The sequence below is a fragment of the Rhinolophus sinicus genome, linkage group LG07, assembly GCF_036562045.2.
Source record: "Rhinolophus sinicus isolate RSC01 linkage group LG07, ASM3656204v1, whole genome shotgun sequence".
Lineage (NCBI taxonomy): Eukaryota > Metazoa > Chordata > Mammalia > Chiroptera > Rhinolophidae > Rhinolophus > Rhinolophus sinicus.
Genome location: NC_133757.1, coordinates 18958928 through 18986800, shown reverse-complemented (window position 1 = coordinate 18986800; position 27873 = coordinate 18958928). Strand labels below are relative to the sequence as shown.

The 27873-nt window shown below is 43.5% G+C and overlaps 1 protein-coding gene across 10 annotated transcripts in view; it reads right to left on the bottom strand.

Annotated features, from left to right (window-relative positions):
• SORCS1 (sortilin related VPS10 domain containing receptor 1) overlaps nucleotides 1-27873 on the bottom strand; it is a 462347-nt gene that overhangs the window by 29665 nt on the left and 404809 nt on the right. For all 10 annotated transcript variants that reach the window (XM_019725092.2, XM_019725090.2, XM_074339088.1 and 7 more), the window contains exons 19-23: nucleotides 20670-20856; nucleotides 14484-14617; nucleotides 11999-12122; nucleotides 6895-7007; nucleotides 2158-2289 (exon numbers count right to left, since the gene is read on the bottom strand). In XM_019725092.2, coding sequence (XP_019580651.2) covers nucleotides 2158-2289; nucleotides 6895-7007; nucleotides 11999-12122; nucleotides 14484-14617; nucleotides 20670-20856 — 690 coding nt within the window. The remainder of the gene's footprint in view (nucleotides 1-2157; nucleotides 2290-6894; nucleotides 7008-11998; nucleotides 12123-14483; nucleotides 14618-20669; nucleotides 20857-27873) is intronic.

Here is a 27873-nt window from a genome sequence, read left to right as displayed (position 1 = left end):
GCAAGTGAACCTCTTCTCACCCACCGGAGATCTGAAATAAAGACTAGTGGAACCCTCCCAGACAGAGGTCACTTGATTAACCCAGCCCATGTTATCTTGATAACAAGGTCAAGTACTTCTCACTGTGAGGGATTTTCAATTTATTTCACAGACAAGATAGCTGGATCTAAGTCAGGGAATGCTATTAGAGGGAGCCAAGGGAGGAGAGCCAAGAGCTTTGCTGGGGCCTTGGCCTCCCAGTCTTCAGGGTCTATCTGGCCAGGGTCCCACTTCTTCCCCTCTCTGGGGGTTCTGTGCTATATCTTTCTAAGAAAGGGGCCAGGGAATTAAGAGAGAGGATTAGGTCAGCCCTTTCCAAATTCCACGTGGGATTAGGAGTGCAGCCTTCAAACAAGGAGGGGTCCTTTCTATTGTTTGGTTTGGCTGTGCATTTATTTAAAATTTCTGTATCATTATTACAAAGGAAATCATTGCTTTTGCCTGCCCTGTGTTATATGTCACCCACATTTTTCCTGAAGGAACGATGTCCATCTATATCTCTGTCTGTTTGATTTAAGAGGGGCTCCCTAAACCCCTGATCCAGGGAGGGTATAACACAACTGAGCTGACAGCACTCTATCCTTAGATGTGGTTCCTAGGAAATCTGCTGGCTCTAAATCTGGCCAGTTCCATACTTGAAAAGACTATGATCTGGATTTAGGTGGACAATCACTAAGATTTCCAGAGGAGGGACAACTGTTCACACCTATAGGCTCTGGATAGTGATCTATCTTCCCTCCAGGCTCTCATCAGTAATGCTGTGAAAAGAAATAATCCATTTTTCCCCTACTAAATCGCAGGGGCAGATCATAATTTGTAGAATATAATGGGAAGTGAAATGCCAGGTTGAACAAGGTCAAGGTCAGATGCAAATCTGAGGGGTTACCTGCTGCCTGCCTTTCAATTGCACTTCACTAGCAAATGTGGCTCAACAGGGCTTTCCATGACAACTCTGTTCTTTATTATTTGCACACAGAGAAAATTATAGAGGTGAGTCTTCCACCAAGTGAAAAAGTGGCAGTTGAAAGGAGGGTGTGTGCTAGGAGGTGGGCCATGCTACAATTTGGGGTTGTTAATAAGGCTGTTATAGGAGGTTCTCAGGCCATCTTGGAAGATTAGAGATCATGGGACTAGATTATGGGTTTATTCTAAGTAAATTGAAAAGCTCCAAATACTAGAGGGGGGAAAAAGCCAATGTTTATTTAGAGGCTGAGAGGAATCTTATTTTTAATCTATCTGCCAGATCTGACTGAAATCTCGTAGTTTCTAACATAGTAACCAGACCAAGACTAATCATTTTAACCAAATGTATGGAGAAGAACAAGAACAAGAACAACAACTACAACAACAACATCATAATAATCCCCACTACAGAGATTGGTGAGTATTTTGCAGTTAAAAGGAGGAAGGGGAAGATAAAAAAATCGAAAAGGGAAGTAGAGCGAGAGCCAGAGGGAGAGCGAAACACACACAGAAACTCTAATACTCAAGAAGTGGCAGAAATGAGAAAGTGGACCCCAAATAGCCAGTGGAGGTTCTCTGGAGCCAATATCACTCATTTATTATAAACACTCATCAGGGCATCTTAGCATGGCAGTGATCAAGAGGAGTCATGATTTATGATTTGTATAAAAGTTGTACCTTTTAAAAACGATACTATGCATATCAAGTCATTTGCTTCTCATAATACCCTCGTGATGAAAATAAGTAAGATATAAACGGGTACAACCTCTGCATTTTGTTCAGCCACTTGCTTCTTTCCCACTTAATATCTTGGACAGTTTGTCATGCCAGTATGCATTGACTTATCTAACTCATTGTAAACACTGGAGGGTACGCCACAGTGTGGATATACTCTGAATACCTTAGCCACTGCCTACAGCAAACACTCTTGCATATTTTTGTTTGTTTGTTTGTTTGTTTTGGTGAAGCTGTAGTTAGGATCACCGGATTAGAAATTGAGAAACAGAAGACCGGAAAGTCCAAGACTCCAAGACACAGCTGGTACCCTTGCTCTCAAGCTGAGATCCCTCAGAGCTGTTGTCCTGGTGACGCGATACTAGCAGGAGCGTGGGCCACACTGCTGGGAGAAGCTGAAACGGCACCCGGGAGACTCACCTGCTCCAGGTCCTCGGCTGACCTTTTGTTTTCTCCTGCCGGATCCTGATATGGCAAGACAAAGACTTCAGCAGCCGTGGGTAAGCCAGGGAGCACCGCCACCAAGACGTGCTGGTGTGAAACCCCCGTGGCCTGAGGGAGAGAGAGATACAGAGGCACGCGTAAGGCTTGAAGGAACGGTGACGAGAGGGGACCAAGTATTCAGCGTGCAGTGGGGGCGGGGGTAGTAAGAAGACACAGGGGTAGGGGTGGGGTCCAAGCAGGGTCCCGGGCAAGCCAGGTACAAAGGGATGTGAGAGGCACATTGGGCTGTAAGTCAGGCTCTGGAGGAAAATGGTCCAAAGTTTGATCTCAGCTCCATTCCTATTAGTTTCAACATTTTATTTCCTCTGCACCTATTACATACCCCAAATAAAATAATTGGGATACTAGTAGCACTTGTAAAAGGGTGCTTTTGAGAATTAAATGAGGTACCTATGAATCGTTTGTTAGAGTGCCTGGTGATTCAAATGTTAGCTCTTGTTTCTACAGGGCATCTCTAGAGAGTGGACCCTGCCAACGAGAAGACTCTCACTTACTGAACTTTATCATCCGCCCCTCCTGCTATAACCTGTTTTAACCTAGCCTCCTCCTTCATTCTAACACTACAGTTATTTCTTCAGATGAACCAGTTACATCTTAATGACCTAACCTAAGAGAATTCCCCCATCTCACAAGCCTCAGGGACCTGTTGACGTCTCCATATCATCAGAACCTGATGACCATTTCATGGAGCACTCAGAGCCCTTCACTTTGCCATGCGAGCCTCTGGTTAAAATTACAGAGATCACTCAAGAACTTCTACTTTATCATATTAGGTTGGTACAAAAGTAATTGCAGTTTAAAAGGTTAAAAATTATTGCAAAAACTGCAATTACTTTTGCAGCAACCTAATAGTTCCTCTGCCCTCTTTTGAGCTTATGTCTCAGGGCTTCTCTAGAGCCTCTAGAACCTCTCCAGATGGTTCTAGAATCAGCAGCTCCAATCCCAGCTTTTCTTTCCAGGGGCCAGTCAGAATGTCATTCATTTGGTTGTTTTACTAGGGCTTCCAACAAACATGCCAAAAAAGAACTTCTCATTTTCACCCGCAAAATCTTCATTCTACATCGGATGACTTGAGGCAGCCCTTTCCCAGACACCCTGGCTTGAAGCCTTTCATTCGCCTCTGACACTATACTCTGCTTTCCATGTTGTCTAATCAATCTATGAAACCTGGATGATTGGACCTCCACACTAATAATCCTACTGGTTCCTTTCTGTTTAAATATCCAGGGTTAATATCCCGATTCAGCATTTACACTCTCTCCCATTGGTTTTTACAATAGTCTTCCCGTTTCCAGGAGACAGGCTACTACCTCCAGGTTTAGTTTCATTTAGTCCAACTCAGATTGTGTTTTCCTGTCCAAATTCTTGCCATAATTCCCACTACCAACTGGATTAATATATATTCAAAGCCTTCTGCAGTATGGTCCCACCCTTCCTTTCCAAAATAATTACCCACAATGCATACAGTTATCTTACGCTCCAGCCAAATGGAATCATGTACAATGTCTCAATATTCCAGCTTTTCCTGCAAATCTTTTTGTGTGTGCCATCTCCCCCAGAATGTTTTTTCTCTACATTTGCTGCTAGAACCCTACTTATCCTTCATGATACTTCTTCAAGTCCACTTGTTTCAATATATTTTTCATGATTTCCCAACTAGGTGATTTTTTATTTTGAACTCCACCTTTATACCTTTTTTGAAGTAGCAAGACATTCCATTTATGGGTCCTTACCATGTGTCAGGTATTGTGCTAAGCATCCTGTTAATATTATGTAATGCATTCCCGCCCTCCCCAACACACACACACACACAATGACTCTATGATGCAATTATTATTATGCTTGTCTTTGCAGGTGAGGACGTATCACAGATTGGGGTCCTCGGGAGGCTGGCTCTGAGTGTGGCATTTGGGGTGTTTACTAAGGGTGTTCTTGGGATCAACATCTACGGGAGTGAAGGGAAGGAAGTAGGAACGAGCAGAGGGAGAAGCTGAGCTGTGATCAGGAGACCTTGCACAGAGTGAGAGTGGTGCTTCCGGTTTGTCTGAGGTTACACTGAGATGGCCAGGGCTTTATAGAACTGTATCGGTGAATCACAGGATGTGAGCACCCTGGAAAGGGACTTGACAAGGGGCAAGACAGCTGAAGCCTCTGCCCATAACACTCCCAGCAGCTAAGACAGGACTCTTTCCCTGAGTGGGGATCTGAGCAATGCATCTCTATTTCTGTCACAGGACAGACGGTAGATGGAGCAAAGTGAAACAGCAGCTCAAGGCCATCTAGATAGTGAGTGGTGACACTTAGTTTGGGGCCTTGGTCTGTCCTAAAGCCTCTGTTCTTAACCAGTGCTCTACTGACTCCCTTCTCCCAACACTGTTTATACAGCAGCTCCTGTCTCAGCTAATCTCATACTGTTTTATGACCCTACTGGATTTTTAACTCAGAGATTATGTATCAACCATCCTCATCAAATAGAAAAATGTTTACTGAATGACTCAATTCAAGATTTCACTGTGAAAAGTCAACAGAAAAATCCCATTTGATGAGGAAAAGGCAACAGATTTTATACCCAATTCTGTTGTGTAATGACAAAGAAAACTACAAATAAGTTGACCCCAAATTGTACCTCTTGCAGGGTTTACGAAGGTACACTTGGCAATGTGGTAGGTACTTCAGGACTTAAGGAAATGGCCAAAGGCAGGCTGGGGCACTAGGAACCAGGGGCTGGCTCAGCTGCCTCTTAGGATTGGGTAACCAAGGAGTTTTCAAAAGCCCTTCCACCAATCACACCCTGTGCTGAGGGATGCCGAGCCAACCTGTTTATTCTGCATTTAGCTGATTATGCTACGTACCAGCCTAGAAATATTGATAAGCAGTAAGTTCTAGCCTACTGGACAGCTGGAGGAAAGGTGAAGGCCCAGGGCAAATGATCCCTAGACAGTGAATGTGAAATGAAATCAGCCTGGAAAACTGTTCACAGCTGAGCTAATGCCTGGTGGGCAAATCACCTAGAGGTGTTGGACAGCTGCGGGGGACATCTATAGGGACTTGGATTCCTAGAACACCATAGACCAAAGGGGGTGCGCAGTGGGTTCACTGAAGGGTGTAAGTCATCTCTTTTGGACAGCAGAGGAAACAAACCAGTTATCACACCAGGGCCAAACAGCTCCAATGTCAGGAGGGTCTATTCCAGTTGGGCCTGTAGTTTGGTAGCTTCGCCCCCTGGTGGCCATAATGTTTACTTACCCATGATGCCATGGATGCTGAGTCATGAAGACAAAGGTGAAACAGCATTTACCCGGAAGAGCATGAAAATACCCCTTCTGCACCCGACCATTCCACTTATCCCTGCTTTCCACATAATCAGGCAAAGGATGGCAGTAGAGTGGAGTGGTTATGACACCATGAACTCAAATTCAAAACTTGGTCTGACTCCCACGCCTGATTTTTAACTGCATGACCTTGGGCAAGTTAGCTCTCTAAATTCTGTTTCCTCACCTGTCAAATGGGAATAATCATACTCTCCACATCACAGGCTAGGTTTTCTGTGATTAAATGTGTTACCAATGCAAAGCACTGAGAAGAGTTTCTGAAATAATGTACATGCTAAATAAATATCAACAAAAATAAGGGTATGAATATGGGGAAGGCCAGCTCTTCACTAAAAGGCTGGATGCGAGATGGGTTTTCTAAGCAGAGGTTATCTGAATGCCTTTATCCCATATCTCTTTGTGTCATAAGGCACAAACATGTGTTGGGTGTGAGAAAGAATGTACAAAAAAACCCTGCATGAACTTTCCTTTGGGGCTAAGAACATACCCTCAGGAAAAATCTCTCAGCTCTGATTTTCTGGGTTTGTGCAATAACTCCCAGTAGCTCCCTGCCGATATCTGTGTTCTGATCATTCCTGAGAGTGGAGTACACAGGGGAACATGCCTATAAAGAGGTGTCTTCTCAAAATGACAGTGACGTTGGCTCAGAGAGGGATAAATCCCATCGCCTGGTTATTTTTCCCAGTAACCCCAGGGAGCTGTGTTTCATAGGTAAAAACCCAGACATGGGACTCAGACCCTTCACTTCAATTTTGCAGCTTCATCATTTATTAGCTACGAGGCATTAGACAAGTCATTTAACTTCTCTGAACCTCAGTTGGTCCATCTGCAAAATGAGGACAATAATGCCTTCCTCTCAGGGCTCCTGTAGGAGAGAAATGACTTTAAAAGAACTGGAACATTGAAAGATGACTGACCATCATGTATGGGGCACTCTCTGTGCTGCTATGCTCACCATTCATGGAGCTAGAACCTGGGCTGCTCTTACTAATTGGACCCACATTGTGTCTTTCAGTATTCTGTGCAGCAACTGACTTCACACTTACTCATGGCTCATCAGGAACCCTTCTATTCGATTGTCACAAACTTCCATGTTCTTCTCTAAGCAGAGCTAAGGACCACATGTTTGCTCAGTTTCACTGCCCCTCATAGCATCTGTGATGTGTCTGCAAGCGTGGGGCTCAGCTGTGCAGATATCAGATTTCCCACGGGCTCCAGCTCTTTCCTGTCATTTCTTTGCACAAGGATCCCCTCGCCATGATTCTCTTTAAGGACAGAGAGGAAACGTGCCTGGGCAAGAGAAGGAACTGTCTGCACTCACCTCCACCAGGGATTTTTTGATGACTCGGCTGATGTCCCTTCTCCACTCGGGGATGTCCGGGTTGTATTCGTCCAGGTTTGGAGAAAAGGACAGGCGGAGAGATCGAAATTCCTCTGGGGATACAACAGTAGAGTGAATACTGTAAGTCAAATAGTTCTCTCAAAAAGTCTGTTATACTTTATATTTTATGCAAAGCCCTAGTGGAGGGTTTCTTTTCCCCCACACTCACCAGGGAGACCCCACTACAAGACAAATTCAATATCCCATCCCTATTACCTCCCAGCTCCTCATTTTCCAGGCCGAAGCCCTAGGCTCTGGCTTCTGCCTAGCTCGGCAGCCTTTGTCCATTGTTTCCAGTTTCAGACTCTACACTCCTGGACACTACATGACTTGGAGTGCCCTGAATGCATTGCAGGTTTATGACCCCGGGTCTTTGCACACACTATGCTTGCCTAGCATGCCCCATCCCTCCCAGCTTCCACGTACACAATATTCATGCTCTAGTTCAAGCATTTACTGACTGAATACCCTCTCCCACCATGTTTTAATGTTATTTTTTATGGCACACCTGTGTTTTGCACATACTTTGTTTGTTTTGCACATACTTTGTACATACATGTTTTGCACATGATTATATAATAATTATTAGATTACATAATTATAATTATTATTGCAGTCATTCTACGGCTATGTTGTGTTTGCATGAAAGTTTCCTTTAATGGAATTTTAAGCTCCTTAGGTCACGGGTTTGGTTAGCTGTCTCTACAGCCCCTGACTTAGTCCCGGTCCTCCAGGAAATAGACAGAATTATAAAAGAAAGGGTTTTATGAGCAGAATCATCTCTGAGACAATATGGCGGGGAGCCAGAGAAGCTTGGAGCACCGGCAGACTGTGATGCACGAAGGACACTCGCTGGAAGAGGGAGGAAAGATGAGTGACTGCTGTGCAGTCTGAGGGAGGTTCACAAAGCCGGTGGGGAGTCCACCAGCGAAAGTTAGCCAGGGGAGTCCCCTGTGTCCCAGGAAGGGATCCGCCTTCATATTCCTGTCCCGCTCAGTCATTGGCTGGGATCAGCAGGCGTGGCCTTGGCCGTAGCATGGTGATGGGTTTCCCAGCACAGCCCTGGAGATCTCAGCACAGCATTTGGCATATGGAATAACACTGCACTTGGAATAACATTCCATTTCTTACCATGCCCTTCGTAGTCCCTCATAAGCCTGTACTTATGTTCTCTCCTTTGACTGACTCATGCTCACCGTTCATGGGGCTAGAACCCGGGCCGCTCTTACTGATTGGACCCACACTGTCTCTCTCAGTATTGTACGCAGCCGCTGCCTTCACACTTACTCATGGCACATCGTGAACTGTTCTATACAGTTGCTACAAACTTCCATGTTCTTCTCTAAGCTGAGTAAGGACATGCACTCCAGGACCCTGTCCTTCCCTCTGTTCCTCTATTTGCCATGCTCCTTCCCACCTTAGTACATTTCCACTTCCCCAGATTACTGCATTCTCCACTCCTTCTCATCCATCAGTCTCTCCCAGGAGAAGCCTTTGCCACCAGCAACCTCAGGGATCCTCCCTTTCACCAACTCAAACCCCCTTCCTCATATGGCCTCATTTGTCCTTTTCATATTCCTTGCTATTTAAATTATTTTGTTTTCATTGTCTGTCTCCCACTGGAATATAAGCTCAATGAGGATGGGGCAATGTGTCCCTGAGCCCCTTTGAAATAGTACCCCCTTCATGGTAGATTTTCAATTAGTCCATGAGTCATTTAATTTTTGGTTGAATAAATTACAACGGAGGCTCCCTGTAATTTCTGCCTTTACTTATTCAACAAACGTTTCTTTCTTGTCTGAAGCATGTGTGCTTGTGTTTCAGCAGGGGTTCAGCAACATTGGCAATGCCGATTAAACATTCAGGAAATATAAAAGCCCACCTGTGCATTTCCTAACAATGCTAAAACGTATTGGACACAGGCTCTGACGACTCTTACATTAGAAGGTGTGGATGGATGGCAGGCTACCCCAAAGATGTGTTTTCCAAAGCTTGACTCGTTTATGAGCCTCTGATCACCTATGTGAATATCACCACTTCAGTTCTGATAGAGGAAGGAAATGCATACTAATTAGCAGCTTGGCAAATAGCACCCACTGAGTCCTAACTTTTCACTTTGAAGATACAAGTTTGTGTGTCAGTTTCACTTTCTTAGAACGTCTTCTCAAACTGCAGAAACTTTATCTAAAAGGGACGATGTTTATCTGCATAAAAGGACACAGATGAGAAAAATGACACAACTCCCTCTGTAATTACTTAGCATGCTAAATAGCACAGCAGGCAGGGAGAATGGCTGAGAAACGTTATACTTAAGTCTATTCAACAAATAAGGGATGCAGGCGAGAAGACTGCAAAGGGAAACACCAATAATATCTACCCATATACATACATATCCATATCTGTATTATCTATCTATACGGTAGCTGCTGAGAGAGATACATTCTATTACTTTGGAACACGCAATTGTAAATTTTTTCTCTTTGAGATGTAAATCTTCTGTAAACCAGGAATGGCTTTGTCAACAATCTGGGAGACATCTCTGAATTGTGATCATCAAGAGGACAGGACTGCAGCCTCTGGGAGGGGAGGAGCCTCACTTCCATAAGCGCCAAGTAGCCAACACTGATGGCCTAATCACATTGATAACCCCCTCACCCCTGCAGTGCTCCAGTACTTCTCCACTAGCTCACCCCAAAGTGTATAACTCTCCCTGCCTTGTGTTTTAGTTGAGTTCAGTGTTGCCTAACTCCCTGTGCTGCAATTTGCCTTTAATATGTCACAAATGTCATTAAACTTTTCTAGTCATACATATGAAACTCTGGAAAACTCATCTGATTAAAGATAAATTAGGGATGTCTGATGGCTCAGGAATCTGGTTAGAGGAGGGCGAGATCACTTCCCCTGCTCAAGCTGTTAATGAAGAGACCTTTTTAGATGAAGATAACCCGGTTGATTCTCTTTCAGATGATGCCTTTACAGAGATTTTTAGGAAGAGGAAAAACTCAGAGTAGCAAGGGGGTGGAAAGTGGTTAGAAACATTCCCTCTGAACTCAAGTTTTTAGGCTCTGTTTATTATACTTATCTCATATTTTCTCATTTGTAAAACAAGGATAATTATAGCATCTTTCTCATAAGTTTGTCTCGTAAGTCTGTTCAAGAAAATACATCATATATGTCAAGTGCTTAGAACAGATGCTGGCAAGAGTGTCATCAATGTTAATTACTACCACTTCCAACACCATTATTGTCACTGGATCTGTCACTGAACAGTGCAATGACTTTAAGCCAGTAATTTTCCATTTCTGGGCCATAATTTCCTATCTGTAAAATGAGTAGTTGGACCAGATAAGCCCAAAGACCTTCTAGATTTAGAGTTCTCTCTGCGGTTATAATGAGAAGGTTGCTGATATGCTTAACCAAGAGGACATCTGCTGGGCTAATGGGTCAGTGCCTATTAGCGACACCAGTGACATCCAGGAAGAAAAGAGAGGAAAGAGAACAGCAGGTGGAAGAGACAGCTAAGTAGGGTGATTTTAGAGCCTGGGCCCTGGTATAGATGGGCTGGGTTGGAAGCCCAGCTCCACAACCTACTAGCTGAGTCAGTCAGTTACCTTTCTGAAAAAATGAGAGTAATAATGTCATCTACCCTATGCTAGCATTGTTAAGATTCAGTGCATCCCAGAGTGTAGACAGGAGATGGAGAAGGAAAGAGAGACAAAAGTTCTCCTCCCTTTTGGCCACCTGGCTGGGATGTTGCCTCACTGATGGGACCTTGTGAGGAAAACTAGTCCTGTTTTATTTTCACGTACTATTTGGGCTTATCATGCCTCTTGGGGTGGGGGAGGGAGGAATCTAACACCCAGCCATGCAAGGAATATCATCCTGAGACAAGTTCAAAGTTGCTTACAAATTACTTTCTGAATTTGAAGGTCAAGTTGGCAAGATGAGAAATGAAAAACAGAACCTGAGTCAGAATCAATTAATTCTGGAACTGGGGCAATTGATATTATCTGGACCACAAGCTAGTATCTGCCTCTCTCTCTCTCTCTCTCTCTCTCTCTCTCTCTCTCACCTATCTATCTCATTCTCTTCCCCCTCACTTTATCCCTCTCTCTTATACTCTCTTTTTCTGCACAGTATTTACTTTCCCTATCTATCTTCTTTTAAATTCTTGGGGTTTTTTTTCATTTTACTGTATTTGTACCACTTCCATATTAACATTACAGTTTACATTTTTACCATCCACTCATAACATTTAGCGCATCCATCTGAATAGCTTTCTATGTAGAAAATATTTCCCCAAATGAGATCAATTTGTGTGAACTGTTTTTTTCAATCTCCCATTTTCAATCAATAATTCCACCTTTCCACTTCAGTAAATTTTCATTCCATTACTACTCTGACCATATTCAATTTCCCCAATCGATTGCAAAATTGTTCAAACCAATGTCCAGTCTACAATGGCACATGCCATCTGCTTGATAGGACCCTTCCATTGCTTTTTATCTAGGAGAATTTATTTATTTATTTATTTATTTATTTATTTATTTATTTACTTACTTTTTTTTTTTTTAATACAGTTTTGTGGAAAGATTTTCAGAGTATTTATACATTGGTAGATTCCTCTTAATAATCAAGACTTTAAAAGTTGAACTTTTAAAAAGAGCCTCAATATTCACCATTTTCTTTTAGAACAGGTTTGTGCTATTCAAACACCACCAAAATGCCAAATGGAATGAAAGAGCCTTACACATAATGAAGGTCACTCTCCCCGACCAGAGGTGAGTGAGCGAATGGTCGCTCCATGTGCACCAGTCAGGTGAGAAAACAAAACAATAAACCCTCAGGGGTCTTGTGACCACAGTTTTGCTGGTGAACCACATCTTCCCTAAAGGAGGAGACCAGACCTAACTCAGCTCTTCCTCAACTACTGCTCTTTGTGCTCTGGGTCATAAACTGGGTTAACCTCGGTGGCCATGGGCACCGTGGTACCAAACGACTCCATCCGAGCAGGAGGGCGGCTCAGTGAAGACGGAGCACTCACCATACACCGCGATGGTCTTGGTGTCCTGCAGGATGGCATTCCCTGCTGAGACCTGCACGGTGATGGTGTTCATCCCTTCGGAAGTAAACTTGAATGATATGCTTCCCTCCAAGGTGATCAAGGGCTAAAATAAATGAGGGCACAGAGTGAGGGGGACGCTCTTCACTCGCAGATGAGATAGCTAGTTCTGAGCCACCAACAAGCTACTGAAATCAGAGCAGGCTCTGTCTGGAGAACCCAGTGCAACTGACTCCGTCTACACCTACCCATCTTCTCAAGTCCAGGCCAGAAAGGGGCTAGTTGAGCCAAGACTCCAAGCAGCTCTGCCCATTCCTTGTGAATTTGACACTTCTCTTCCCGTACCACACTGACTGAGGGCTAGGAAGCCTGATATCCCACTTGATGGTGGGATATATGTTCACACGTACATCTTTATGGATGTACTTGTGCATTAGGTTGGTGCGAAAGTAATTGCAGTTTTTGCAATGATTTTTAACCTTTTAAACCGCAATTACTTTTGCCCCAACCTAATACGTCTTTATGGATAACCTACTTGTGTCAAGCAGATCCTTTAACCCAAGGAAACGTTCAAATCAGACCAAAAAGAGGGCTTATATTAATCCAGATTTAAGCAGTAGTCACTGGAAATCTATCAGCTGCCAGTTGTTTATCTCCAGAGTGTACTGTTTATAATAAACTATAATGGAACACGGCAACCATGGACACCAACACCACACTAGTTAGACAGGCGTGACCTGGTGTGGCTCGGCTTCCTTTGAGAAGCCCTATCAGCAATTTCCTGGAAGCAGCTGCTCTGGAAACAAGTATTAATTGGACAGTGGTTTGAGGACTGAAAAAAAAAAAAAGAAGAAGAAAAAAAGAAAGAAAAGATTTGAAGTTGTGCCTGTAATACAATTGGATACGGGGGCCCTAAGGGAAAAAATTATTAGCCTACTGACCTCCCTCAACTCACTCCCTGCAATCATTTCATTCCTGTCTTTTCTTAATTAATTTTAAAGTCAAAATTCATTTAACTCCCCGTATGGCAAAGAGAAGACTAAAGGCAGCACAAGAAGTCTACCCAACGTGGTTTGTTGAGAATTCGGTTTTCTACTGAAAGGTAAATAACAGGAGACATCAAAAAAGTGGTTTCATATTTTCACCTTCCAGTACTAGCTTTCAGAAGAGTGACAAAGTTTTCTGCTCCTCCACTGTGGGTAGTGGGCCCAATTTTGGCTGAATTTACATGCATCATTTCGGAAGTAATAAAGAAAGGGCTACTTTTCAGCTTAGTTATGTTAGCAGCGGTGAGAGAGTCCTTCCACTGTCAGGCTTGTAGCAGGGTCTAGGGCCAGGGAGGTTCCTTCCTGGCCTGTGCAAAATTATGAGTATGTCTGAAGTTAAAGCCAACACTCAGCTCTGGGGTAGAAAAAGATTTGCATTAAAATAAAATGCATTGCATTGGAAGAGCAAAGTCATCAAGCGAAAGCCATAATGCTGAAAGAAGGAGGGCCTTTCCAATCCAGGGCAGTCTGTCCTGGGGCCCTGTGGGGAGGGAGGCTGTGGGTAGCTTGGTCCTCCTGACTAAATGGGGAGGCAAATTTCAGTTTCTGAGAATGGAGTGATTTCGACACTGGAACAGAGCATGCTGCCTGGTGTGAGAAGAATAACATTCATGGAGGCATCAGAAAGCCTTGGATCTGGCCTCTGCATGCAGCACCTGAATCCGAGATTGGAGCAAGTCCCTTTGTCAGTGTCATCCTTACTTTTTTTCACCTGCAAAATGAGGGACTTAAGAGTAAATGAGGGTAAGGGCTTTACTGGTTTTAAAATGGCTGCTGACTTTTGATCACAGGGAATGTTTTGGGAAAACATAAATGGGAAAGCTGACTTAAAGAAGAGATCTGTCTGATGCAGGGTGAGAGACCATTTAGGGGTTGGGAGGTAATGGGCCTCTGTTGCTTTTGCCTGACCAGTATCCATTCACCCCTTTTCCTTTTGGGGACAATTCCCTCCCTTGTCTTGGTCCCTGTGGTTCTAAGCAGGCTGACTTTAACACCTCTCTTTCCACCCCCAGCAATGTGATCAAGGCCTAGCCAATGATACTCCATTCCAGGACTTGTGTTAACATTTTTTGGAAAGTGACTTTCTCTGCTCAGCTGCGAGGGTATAGAGCCTGAGCTGCTGCTAAGGGTCACTGCAGAGGACAGTCCAGCTGGAGAAGAACGCCAACACAGAGGAAGGCAGAGGCAAGAGGCAGGGGGTGGGGCGGAGCGGAGAGAGAGAGACAGAGACAGAGAAGCAGAGAGAGACAGCGAGACAAACAGCACAGATTGATGAGATAACTGGTGCACAAAGAGCCTGCTGGCCCCACAGTGAGGCCTACGCACAGACTCTTGAGTTAAATAAGCCATTTCACTCTTTTTTTGGCTTCAGCAAGTTTGAGCAGAGCTGCCCGTAGGCCCCGCGGGGAAGGCCGACCCACCTCCGTGTTGTTTCCGTACCACCACACGTAAGTGAGGGTGCCCACTTGGCTGGGCCACAGCACTGCCGTCGCGTTGACCTCTTTGTTCTTTGTGGTGACAAAGGGAAGAGACAGGTGGACATGCTCCAGGGGACCTGAGGTGCAAGAGAAAAGAAGAAGCACAGAGAAGGAAGAGCTTGCTTTGCTTTTCCTTCCCTGCTCTGAAGAGAATGCATATTCTGCCTGGAAGCCTCTGAAACATCACAGTCATGTTTCCTGAGGGAAGTGCGCAGGTGCTTTTTCTACTTTGGAGAAAGGGATATAATGGGAATGATTGTGTCTCAACATTTTCCATTTACTGACTTTCTTCCAGGCCTAGAACCGGAGTTATTTATATGTACAAGTTTTACAATGTACAAGTAATTTATGAAGTCCTTATATGAACAGGCGTAATATAGGATTTCACGGAGAGATGCTGTCTTTCCAAGAGGTTATACCCTTGGTGGTAAACCAGGATTGTGAAACTCTCACAGAATCCATGTTGGGCAGTGGGGGCGCAGGGGACTGTGGAACAAAGCCCCAAACCACTCTACATATAATTATCCTTTACTATTTATTGGAGTTTAAGGATCTCTGTGTGTGTAAAAGTGTGTGTTAGTGTGTGAGAGTACATATGAGTACTTGTATGTGTCTATATGTGCATGTCTCTAAAGCTGCCTGATTAGGCAAGCACGGAACAAATTGTGTTTGGTGTTGACTTAAGCTTGTCCACCACAAAAGAATCATGAGTGGGTAGAGAGAGCTCTGTGGTTCTCAGAATGAGCTCAATTAAAAAAAAAATGATGCTTCTATTTACAGAGGCCATTAAACAGAAAACTTAATCAGATGAACAAACACATAAAATATGAATATCCTCTTCATAGAGAACTACTAGGACCTTTCCTACGATCCCTGATCTTCTTTTTGTTCCCAGTCAAAACGCAGTTCCTTCCAGGCTGTACAGGACAAAAATCTACTACCCCCACCATTAGTCCAGGTGGTAGAGAAGAAAGTGGTACCGCAGACCTTTCCATCTGGTTTAATCATTGCCTCTTCCTCGGCTTGACCTTTAAATCCGTTTCCTAGAGTACAGTGTTTGGCCTTTTCCTCCCTCCATATACTCTTCTACTGAGTAATATCATCCTCACCCTGACCTTCAATCATACACTACACACTTAGGGCTCTCAAGCCACCTTCTTGACTCCAGACTCAATTAGCAGCCGAATATTCCTGGGGAACCCATTATTTCCCCCACCCCTCATTCTGTAGTCTCCATATCTTAATGAATAAAACCAGTTTACCTCGGGGAGCATCCCAGAAGCTGAAAGTCCACCTACATTCCTATTTCTTGCCACCCACATCCACTTAGGAAACCATTGATTTGGCTTCATAAGTATCTCTGTAGAGCTCTGCCCACCCCCCCCCCCCCCCCAGTCCTGTGCTGGTTCCTGCAATGAGCTGCCCTCTCACCGGGACCACGACAACTCTTTTCCGACTTTCCTGCCTCTAACGCATCCCTACTCTGATCCGCCTTGCTACTTTATGGGCTCAGTGCCTGCCTCCCTCAACAATACATACGCTGCACCAAGTGCCAGGTGTCCCCGGCACCTAGAATAAAACATATGCTGCAGGGTGAGGGTAGAGCAAGTGCACAGACCTTGAGGAGGACGTGGCTTCCCATGTTTGAGGAAAAGCAAGAAAGCCCAAAGGGTACAGGTGGAGAGAGGGAGGGCACAAGTGGACGCCAATGAGATCTAAGAGGTATTCAGGACAGAGCATGCCTGCCTTGTAGTATGCATACGTGTGTTTTCATGAATTCCTTCCTGCATGTTTATACAATTATGCATTCAGACAAATGTGTGGAGTTTATCCTTCAGATTCCCACATCCTCTTGCATTCATTTATTTCTTACATGTTTAACATACTTAGTTCCTGCTGCCCCCAAAACCTATCTTTCATGAATTCTTTTCTGCACATGGGATACGGTCGGCCCTAACAGAGCTGCAGAAGTGAACCTCCAGCCCCCGGAGGCCTCGAGCTGGCTGGCTCCTCTCAGCCCAGAGCTGAACAAGCTGGTGATGCAGCTTCAGCAGACAGGTGCCTGTGATGCACAAAAGGGACGGCAGGTGGCAGTGCATCACTCTGTATGAATCTTCCTGGCAAGGAGGTTGAGGGAACTGCAGAATTACCTGCGTAAATTGGGTTTCCCTCCTCTTTTCTTGTTTAGCCCTCCTGTGCTGCAGGAAACACCGTGCCTGTGTGTGCGTGTGTGCGTGTGTGTGTATATGCGTGTGTGTGTGTGCATAGAATTTGTTCTGGAGGCCTCTGACCATCAAATTAAATAATGTGTATGCATTATATTGCTGATTGTCTGAAATGTTTAAAAATCCACTAGAAGAAATAACAGTCATTCAGAATATAAAGATGAGATCCTAACACAGAATTACACGTCAGTGTTCGCAAGGACCCTTCTAACCCGTTCAAAGCAGATTGTGGTGCCTCAGTCCAGTTCTCATTCAGTAGGTCTGTGATGGGGCCCAGGACACTACATTTTTGTCATGTAACTTTGGGGCAGGTGACTCATTAAACCACACTTCACAAAACTCGAGTATGATATTTGCTGGCCAATATAACGATCATGTGAAGAGTTGCAAAGTTACACGGGTTTCAAGAAACTGATCACTACTCTAAGATGGGGCCAGAAAGACATCTGCAAGTGACACCTGCGTAAAGATGTAGTTGAAGAGAGAGGTTTGGGAAGAACTAGAATATCCGGATATCCACTTCATTTTTTTTTCCCCTCCATTCTGCAAATTTACAGTTTTCAGTGATTTTTTTCTGCATGACTGGATTAGATAGCATAGCTTGCTGAACAGAAATCTGCATGTTCTCTCAATTCTCTGCCCCCACCAAGGCAACACTGCCTGCACTACGTGTCTTATTAGTCTGCAAAGAAGCAGAGCACGGTGAATACTTTCCCCAAGGAATTTCCAACTGTCAGGCTACGACAGATTGCCCAGCTGCCCGGTGAGAGCTGCCAGCCCACTCCTGGGAAACTTATAGCTAGAACATCATCTCCATTTGTTTCTGATGACCTTTGCAAACCCCTATTTAAAAGCCTCTGATTTGGAATAAAATCACCTTCTGAACTGGCGAGTGGAGGGAGTGTGTTCAAGACCAGCAAGGGGGGAGGGGAGAGAACCCCAGGCAGTGGGGGAGGAGTGTTTGGTGAGAGGGGCAGCGGGCCGGCTTGGCAAGCTGAGTCAAGACTTACTGCTCAGAACCCACTAAGCACATGTGCACAGGCTGTTTTGTGATCATGGAAAATCAAGCTTCACCAGTTGACGGCGCACAACATACGTGTTTCCCCGAAAATAAGACCTAGCTGGACAATCAACTCTAATGTGTCTTTTGGGGCAAAAATTAATATAAGACCTGGCCTTATGTTATTATAATATAAGACCAGGTCTTAATATAACATAATATAATATAATAATATAATATCAGGTCTTATATTAATTTTTGTTCCAAAAGGTGCGTTAGAGCTGATTGTCCAGCTAGGTCTTATTTTTGGGGAAACACAGTAGTATGCTCCATGGACCCTTTAACAGAATGTACCCTCCTCACATGATACAGAAAAAAACCTAGGCTCAGAGGAAAAGAGTGACCTGCGCAGGAGTTCAGGCCAGCATCTGGACCTTACAACTCACAGCTCAGCCCAGCGCTCATTTTTTTGTTTTAGCTAAAAGCCACACACAGCTCCCCCATTCTGGCACTGTGGCACCAAAAACTGCCACGATACCCTTCAGGTTTGAGATCTGGGGAAGTGTGAATCAATTATGGTCTGTTTCTGATTTCCTGTCAGTGTAAGATAATGTCGGAGTCATGGTCCTTCTCCAATCCTTGTTTCCTCCATCTGAAAGAAAGGGCCAGTGTTGCCTGTCGTGATACAGCATTGGGATGGGCAAGAGTTCGTGTGCGTAGTTAGGCTAAATGGGTCTTGTAGGAGAGAGGCACTAAGCAGAGGTGTCAGAACCTGCTGAAACTGCTCATGACATGGGTTTTAGATGTACGTGAGTTAATGAACGTTTGCAAATAATCCTTGATAATATAGTTAGTACAAAAGAGTTAATTCTTGTCCCCAAGGCCAGGCCTAGAAAAGGGTTCTATTCTGTGAGGCATGCTTATCCAACCACTGAACCCAAGATGAGTCTAACAAAATTAATACGGAACACAAAAGTTTCCATTACAAATCATCATTCACTACGGTTAAGGTCAAATCGTTTAGCTACTCAACTAAGCTAATGAGACCAAAAAAAGTTTTTAAAAATGCAAGTGAACAGAGAAGCTCATTTCTTTTAGAAGTCGTGGCTTCAGCAACTTTTAAGCTTGAGTAGAGGCAAGCTCTGGGCTGTTTTTCTTCCCAGGATTTAGTAAACCCGGGAGAGGAACCCTTAGGAACATGATCGTTTTTAGGGGTGGGAACGAGTCCACAGGGTGACCAGGATGGTGAGCTGTGGATGACCTCCATGAGAGACTCTGGAAAACTGAGACAAAAAGCTGCTGCTGAATTTTAAATCAGTATCTACATGTGGTTAGAGTATGGTAGATGTTTAATATGTATAGGGAATGTGGAGTAAAATGCCTGTAATTCTGAAGGGGAGCAGCTCTCTCACAAAAATCCCTGTAACAGAATAAGCTGTGGAAAATGATATGCTGCTAGGTAGGCGGCCAACCTCAGCAAATGTATTGTCATTTGTGTTGCAAGTTATTTTTGCTAATAATAACCAATGTTTGTGATATATTTCTGGAAGTTTTATGATTTTTCCGATGATATCATCAGTTGAGATTATTTCTTGGTAAGAGGAAACTCCAGAAATTCTATATAGGACAGCGTTGGGGTGGCAGACAGCAGGAAGGGGGCATACGGAAGGTGCCGTGAACTTAATGTAGTTGTGTAGCAAATACACTGCTTCTAACTTAAGTGTTCATGTTCCTTCAGGATGACCTACAAAGATGTGGAGGGGGGATCAGGGCTGGGGGAAACTCAGTTCCTCTAACCCCAAGCCCCTGTTGGCCCTGACAATGAGCTTAATGATCAAACGCTGAGATTGGAGACAGACCTGAGTCTGCAACCTGGCGCTGCCAGGTAGTAGGTCTGCAACTTCAAATGGGTTATTTGAGCTCTCGGAACCTCCAGGCTTTTTCGAGTTAAACTCCACACACGCCTCTTACTTGGAAGCATCTTTGCTGGCTTCTTTGCAAGTAGGGTTTCTAGTAGTACCTATACTTCATAGGGTTCGTTGGAGGAGTGACATCATTTATACACACAAACAACTTGTTTAGCATAAAGCCTGGCACCCAGGAAGAATAAAAAACAAAAACAAAAATTAAAAAAAAACCCTTTAGCTGTAAAGAGGGAAGTGGAGTTGCCAAATGGGGAATCTTGCCTATTTAGGGACCCTCAGACACCTACCCTAAGACGCATTCGTGGCACTGCTTTTGCTAAACACAACTTAGGAATTATCATTGTCTCTTCATACTCAGTACCCCTTTGGATTCCTCAGTGGGAGAAAAGCTTGAACATTTCTTGGAACTATTTCCTCGTGTGGCTTCCTTAACATAGGTTATGCTCTTTCCCTCTATATCATTTCCTGTCTAACAACAAATCATCCACAGAGAAAGCCCAAGAAACACACTTGAAAAAAAAAGTGAGCAACAGTCTAAAAGAATATCAATCGCAAGACATAATATGGGAGAAGAATAATCAGATAGGGAAGAATTCCTTTCCTTGTGCTAATTCTCAATGCATTAGATTGGGCCATACGTGTAGCTTGCTTTTGAACATTTCTGACCCTCCCACCCAAAACAGACACATTCATATTCAATCAAAGAGCTCAGCAAGTTGCTTGGGCCTCGCTCCCAGGCACAGGTGCTGTATCTTACAGGCATCTGGAAGACGCATAGTAAGTGCAGTGCACACGATTTGAAGCAAGGATCATTCAATGCCACTCCCTGATTCTCTCTTTACATGCTCCCTACTCGGCCCTCTTCTTCTCCCTTCCTTTTCTGCTACATAGAAAGCGTCTAGATATGAAAGTTTGGGCTCCATTTTACAAGGACACAATATTTCAATGACGTCAGAAAGCAACAGCAGGAATAACATACAAGTTACATGTAAGTACAGGACGGCGCTGTCAGACCCGAGACTGTTGTCCACCTGCACGATCACTCGGAAGATGCCCACGTGGCGGTACACGTGCTTGATCCCGTCTTCCATGGAGCTGAGGTTCACGTACGACACTGCGATGCCGTCGCCGAAGTCCACTTGGATGAATGTCCTCTGCACGTCACCCTGAAAAACAGCCCGGCATCAGAGGAAGGGGAAATCTGTGCTTGGCTGTTTCTGTTCCCGGGGCTGGGTTGTCCTGGTCTCTGGCTCAGGCTCAGAGGCAGCCTGCCTCTCTCCTACAGCTGGGAGGGTCTGTCTGTGTTTGGCAGAATCCTGGTGACATTCCCTGGCAGATAGACATTTATGAAGATGGATGTTCTCCAAACCTGAAGGGCACCGACAATCCAAAGTTTCCAGATTTGGAAAATTAAGTGTTTGATTATCAGCTCCAATTTGATATTCAATGCCTTTGAACGCCTTGTTTATAGTCTTATCACGCCATAAAAAAAAAAGAAAAGAAAAAAAAAAAAAAAAAAAAAAGAAAGAAAGAAAGAAAGAAAGAAAGAAAGAAAGAAAGAAAGAAAGAAAGAAAGAAAGGAAGGAAGGATAAGAAAAGAAAGGTGTACACTCAGTTTGAAATATTCCACTTACCTGACATGGTCATGGACGTCTTCCCATGTGTTCAATCAAGACCCCTAAGCACCCTTCGTTATTTCTGGTTCCCTAACCATGATGAAGGAAGGGTAGAAGACACCTTGTCTTACAACTGATATGGCATTAGACTCAGTCCTATTGTTATTTAAGATAATGGTAGTTAATTATTTTATAGTTCAGTATTTTTTACTATCAAAATGATCTCATTTTATTCTTCACAGAATCTTAATCTGGAGAGAAAAACAGGCAATGTGCATCCCTCTTACAGATCAAAAAGCTGCAGTCAAGAGAGGCTTAATCATTTGTTCAAGGTTCACAAAGCTAGTTAGCAGCAGTCCTGGGATTTGAACCCATCTCTTTGGATTGCATTTCATTCATTGTACATACGTCGGTAAAGCACTGACAGCTCCTCCAGGCTTGAGTCCTAGTGTGCCATTCACAACCTATGTAATTTCATGCATGTCATTCAGCTTCCTTTGGTCTCAGAGACCTAATCTATGAAATGGACCTAATACCTTCCTGTCTTGACTCAAAGAGTTGTTATAAAAGATATGTGAGGGTTTAGTAATCTGTAAAATTCTATACCAAAACAAATGACTGCAAAAACAATGCAACTGTAGAAGACTGGCAATGACCCTTTTAAAGCTTGATTAGAATCACAGGCTTCTAAATTTCTCTCACGTTTGCAGGAGAAGATAGAGTTTGATTCATAAAATCCCAGACATGTGAAAAATAACCTTTGGAATTACAGTCAAGATTCTTAAGGAACAAAGTTTCTTAGATCCAACTGACAAAAACCAGCTTGCCTCACACACAGCCCATACTTTAACACATTTTTGTTTGTTTGTTTATTTTGCTAGCTTTTCCTATTTTGGGGGGGAGACAACTTTGAACTAGACATGTATTTTCGATTAAGTAAGGTTCATATGGTATCATATTTTTTGAAAAGGCCAAGTTTAAAATGCTGACATTTCAAAGATTAATTCACAGGGAAAGGAAAAGCAGTTCCAATCCTATGAATCTACGTGACCTACTCTTCTGATCTATGCCCAGTCAAGCATTGCATGGTGGGGATATGACAGCTAACTCTAAGGAAGGACATGGGCAAAAATTCTCCCCTAGGGTAGGAAAAAGAAAGTCCATTCAGAACTACAAAAGAAACATCCACAAGCCTAGACTTTGTGCAAATACTTGAATTCCGTTCACTAATAAATATAAATGTCAACCGTTCTTGCTGACTTGTCCTTCATTTGGACAACTAAATTGGACTGATCAATTTCTCTTCTGTTTGTGGTCAGTTTCCACTCCCATGTTTTCTGGATTGTCAAGCCAGCCAACGCTAGGTTTGGGCTGGAGGTAGAACCCACCTTTCAATCTATCGGTTCTCAGGGAAATATCAGGAGTACCTAGGGTTAACGATGAAATAAAATAAGCAATATCATTTCAGAGAGAGAGAGAGAGAGAGAGAAGTGTTGAGTGTTCTTTGTCAGGACAGAGTAGACAGTAGACATCAGGTAGGAATCACCATTTGCAAGAAGACAGAAGGAAGGACCTCTGTCATGCTGCTCTTTTGGCCTGATAGCATTCCGAATTCTCCACTCATGACAATATTCTCCATGCATTTAATAGGTGAAAGGAGGGAGTTATACAGTGCTTGGACTACGCATCAGTAGAGATGCTGTTATAGAGGAGTCAGACTTTTAGAATATTAGGCCAGGTATTAGGGCATACATACAAATATATCTGAGTATATTTGTATGTATTGAACTTACCACACACCTGAGAGCCCCCATAGGCAAAGGCATGGAATTACCCAGGGCCTCCTGATGTGCACGCAGGTCTCTGGGTTTGGAGCTTTATACTAGGAGACAAGAGCATTAAGGAGCCAATTCTGACAGCTGAAGGCAGATTTCATCCCTGTTGCTGTGGTTTTGTTCACTCAAGTAGGACAAATGGGGTCCCATGCCTTTGCCTTCAGAGGCTCTCAGGTGCTTGGCAAGCCTAATACCACAGGAACTCATCGCTTTGGGCTCATCCATCACTTTTGGAAATCATCAGCCTCTGGCTTCCTTGGGCTGTAATTACCATCTGAGGCAAGGATTGCGACTCCTTTCAGAATATAAGAAACAGGGCAAAGGGACGAGAGCCGAAGTCCTAGATCACTATTTGATTAGGCATGCTTGCCTGGTTTTAACTCTGGTCATTTCCAACCAACCAACCAACCAACCAACCAACCAGCAGATATTTACTGAGTGTGTGTCTTGTGTCAGGTACTAAATGGGAAAACACTGGTAAGTAAATTATAACCAAACAAACAAAACAGATGTGGTCTGGGCTTTCATGAGCATACAGACGACTAGTGAGACAGATGGACTTAATATAAATAATCTCACAAATAAATAAAATGTTATTACAGGGGATAATATGAAGGCAAGTGCACAGCATTAGAAGTGTGTACAACAGTAAGAGGTAAAGAGCTGGAAATCTGATCTGATTGAGAACATCAAGGAAGGCTTTCCAGAAGAAGTGATATCTAAGCTGAGCAGGCCTAAACAAAATAAATAAATTAGCCAAGCTGATGGAGGTGAGTTGTCCAGGCAATGGGCTCAGGGGAAACAGATGTGTAAGGGCCGTGTGGCAGAAGTGGGTGGTACAGCTAAAGCAGGTGGAAGATATAGGCACACCAGGACCACATTACGAAATGAAACTGGAGGGGAGTAAACGACATTTTAGGACTTGTAGGCTGATTTCCTGATTTTGACATTTCTCCTAAGAGCAATGGGAGGTCATTATAGTGTTTTAAGCAGGGATTTGAAGGAAGATGGCAAGATGATATTTATAATTTAAAAAGATCGCTCTGGCTACAATAAGGAGGATGAACTGTAAGGAAGCCCAAGTATTCTGAGAAGCCAAACGGGGTAGTTTGGGGTACATAGTGACAGACTGAAATACAGGTTGTTACATGCACTTTCCTGTCAAAATTAACTCCCAAAGTTTATTGGTTTTGAAAGCAGTGAATCTCAACCTTTGATATCAGCATCTCTGAAAGAAATTAAAAGAAAAAATGCTGATGCCCAGCTACCATCCAAGACCCACCTTTGGGCTTGGGGCCTCTGGGGAGGATGTTGGTCTGCACCAAAGGTTGAGGCCCTTGGGTTCGGATTCTTGAACATTAGCTTTCCTTGTGATTGAATTCATCTGAAGATGGATTTAGTACAGGACAAACTGAGGCTATTCTTATTCAATTTTGGTATAGTGGTCAAGTTTTCCCAGCATGTTTTTGGATTCTAAGTCCTAAGGATGCATGCATAAAGCCAGGAACGGAAGACCTGAACCCATTGTTAGTGACTGGTGCACAATCACAAACAGAAGTTCCACAATACATGCTAACTTCTTAGGAAAACGAGTTGCTGGATAATATGAGGGTAGTTTGTGAACTGAGATGTACCCAAATGACTGTATCCTCAGCATCTAATACAGTGTGTGCCAATGATTCTTTTTTTTTTCAATCCGTTTGGAATATTGTGCATTTCTAATGTGCTTGGTTATCCACGTGCTTTCCTGTGTATTATCTCATTTGGCTGTTAGGACTCCTGGGAGATAACAAGGGCAGATGTCGTTTCTACTTGATATACGTACCAGAAGAACTGGGGCACAGACAGCTTAAATAAGATACCTAAAGCTCACAGCTAGTGAGAGACTTAGGCTAGGGTTTAAGGCTGCCTGTGCTTTTACCTTTATCCATGCAGCTCAGTCCTTGTTGAGCTTCTTTAATTGAAAGTTACTTATAATACCTTTCAGAGACAGGGAAAGGTGATGACAAAGGCAGGACATCTCTTTTCTTGTTAGACTCCATTTCTGGCTTTGACTTGATTTTCCGCTCTGACATTTTTGCTTACAAGTGGAAAGGTGCATTGTCATGAACTCCATACACCACTCTTGGTTTTTTGTTTTTGTTTTTTGAGAATTTTTATAAGAGTTTATTTGAGCCAAACTGATGACAGTTGCCGGGAAACAAGATCTCAAGTGCTCCCTTCATACACCATTCTTAGGTCTTCCCTGTGCGGGAGCGGTATCATGTTCAGGCCACAAAGAGGACAGAGAACAGAGGAAACAACAGGCATTGAGAATTAGTCGTCAGGAAAATCTTGTGTATAATTGAGAGTCACTTCAGTCTAATAAATCATGTTGTCATTCCCAAAAACACAGCTTAGGCCAGCAAATAGCTAGACTATCATATAAAATGTTTTAGATCTAATGCCATTTAGTCACATGCCCTAATATGGACACAGAGTGGAGAACACTAGCTCAAAACAAGTGCCCAAGAAAGGCACAAAAGCCAAACAAAATCCATATGGGGATTCTCCAAGGGCACCATGGACTCTGTAATAGAAAAACAAATACATCAAATGGCCACAATGAAGCCAAGATTAACCTGAGCGATGAAAGGTGTGTGAACCTATCAGTTCCTATAACATGGCTTCAGAGAAAAATGGGAAAACAAATGCTGCAGTAAGTCAACATTGACAGCCTCAGCCCAGAATGAGACTCCAAGACACTCCTGAAGACATGGGGGGCTCGCTGCAGGTAGAAACCCAACTCGTAGTCAGAGCGTGTTCCCCGCAGAGCTCCCGAGTAGGCCTGACTCAGGCGTCACTGACTTTCAGTCTTAGAAGGGACCTTAAAGTTCATGCAGAAATTACATTGTAGAGAAATCACTATATAATATAAGCTATTTTTGTAAAAAGGGGGGAGGGGCAACAAGTATCACAGTATATGTACTGTAAGCCTGTGTGTGTTTGGATGAGAATGGGGAAAGGTGCCAGCCAATATAACCCAGCCTAACACTGATTAAGGGTGAAGTGAGGGGCAGAGGGAGAGCAGCAGGATTAACAGAGAGGGAATAAATGAGGGAAAATAAAGATTTCACCACATTTAAAAGGGGCGGGGCAGTAGAGTATGACATGGCACAAGAAACACTGTAAAACACAACATCCTATCTTTACTATTATACTAATTATTGAAATATTGATTAAGTGTATGGGAAATAACCAGATAGTAACACAGACATTAGTTAGACTAATGATGGGATACAGCCAAGTTTGATCTTGGATTTCTGTTGTTATTTTAATGCTGTTTGGACCACTTGGTAAGGTTTAAAATCACCATTAAGTGGTATTAAATGACAGAAACAAAAATCAGATATTTCAGTCCTTTCTCCTCATGGCTAAAGATATTTAGGTAGGGTAGAGAGCATAAAATACTCATAAAAGTAGCTCACCATTGCCTTGCATACTCAACAAGGTTTAGACTCAGGTTAGCGAGGTCTCAACAAGAAACAGAAAAGGAGACAACTATGGAATATGTACCCTGGCCTTCAAGAAAAGACATTGCATCAGCCTGTAGACAGGGGGGGCTGATGTACGGAGAGAAGTGCTATCTACCTGCACTTATTCAATTAAGAGTAAACTCTGGCATGAGACTTCTTATGTAAAGTGTGCTAGTAAGATTGTTCTAGATTATCCCGATGGTCACGAAGGGAGAAGAGAGAATGTTCCTTGAAAGTCTACTGTGCCAGAAATTACAACGTCTCTCTCTATAGTATCTCGTTTAATTTTCAACCCTAAAGGACTCAGACTTAAAAGACTGCTGCAGTTTGCCTAGAGTCACAAGACTAGTTTGAACCAAGCTCCTCTTAACTCCAAGTTCAGCACTCCTACTTACTTGTTCACAGAAGACACTCAAACTCTACTCTTGTGCTCATTCCCCGGTGGGTACTGTAGAATGGAGTCAGTCACATGTGAAACCAGAGAGCTTTAGTAAGCCTCAGGAACTAAACGCCTTTAGAGGAATGCCAACATGAATGTAATTCTTCATTAAATAACGATGTAAGAAGAGCTCAGTGGAATATTCCAGGCTCTGTAAAACACCATGGAAGCTGTAAGATATGTTTGTAAAGACCCTTGTCGATGTGTTTAGCAAACAGTGAGATGACTCTGAAGAGAAATCAACTGCTGTGCCTGGATTGGACCTGCCATTTGATGATGGTAACTTGAGCCCTTCTAGCACAGGGCACACCAGTCTATGGCAAAAGGCAGCTGTACACGCCCTGTATTCTGTTCCCAAGCAGGTTCTTGGTCCTTTCCGGGATCCCACCCAAGAGGTGCTGCCATTGCTGAAATCTGAGGATGCCTCACTAGATTATCTGGGAGAGCGTGATTCCTAAATGTCTGGTTTGAATCATGCCCTGTGAGCTTCTTTTCTATTTCAAAACTGAGCTCTGGAAAACAATCCTACAATATCTAGATGTCGGCATAATTGCAGAATACAGAGTCGCCTCCTCCTCTTACCTATTCAGAGATGGTTTTCTATAGCAGAGGTGTCTGTCCAAATGCACAGGCCCCCAAGCTTCTCTGTAAATGAAGGCAACAGTGAACTTGGATGGTCTGACCTGGAGGGAGGATGTTCACAACAGGGAGGAGGACGGTGGATGAGGTTTTATGACCTAAACAGAACTCAGGTATGACAAGGCCAGGGATGCCAGGG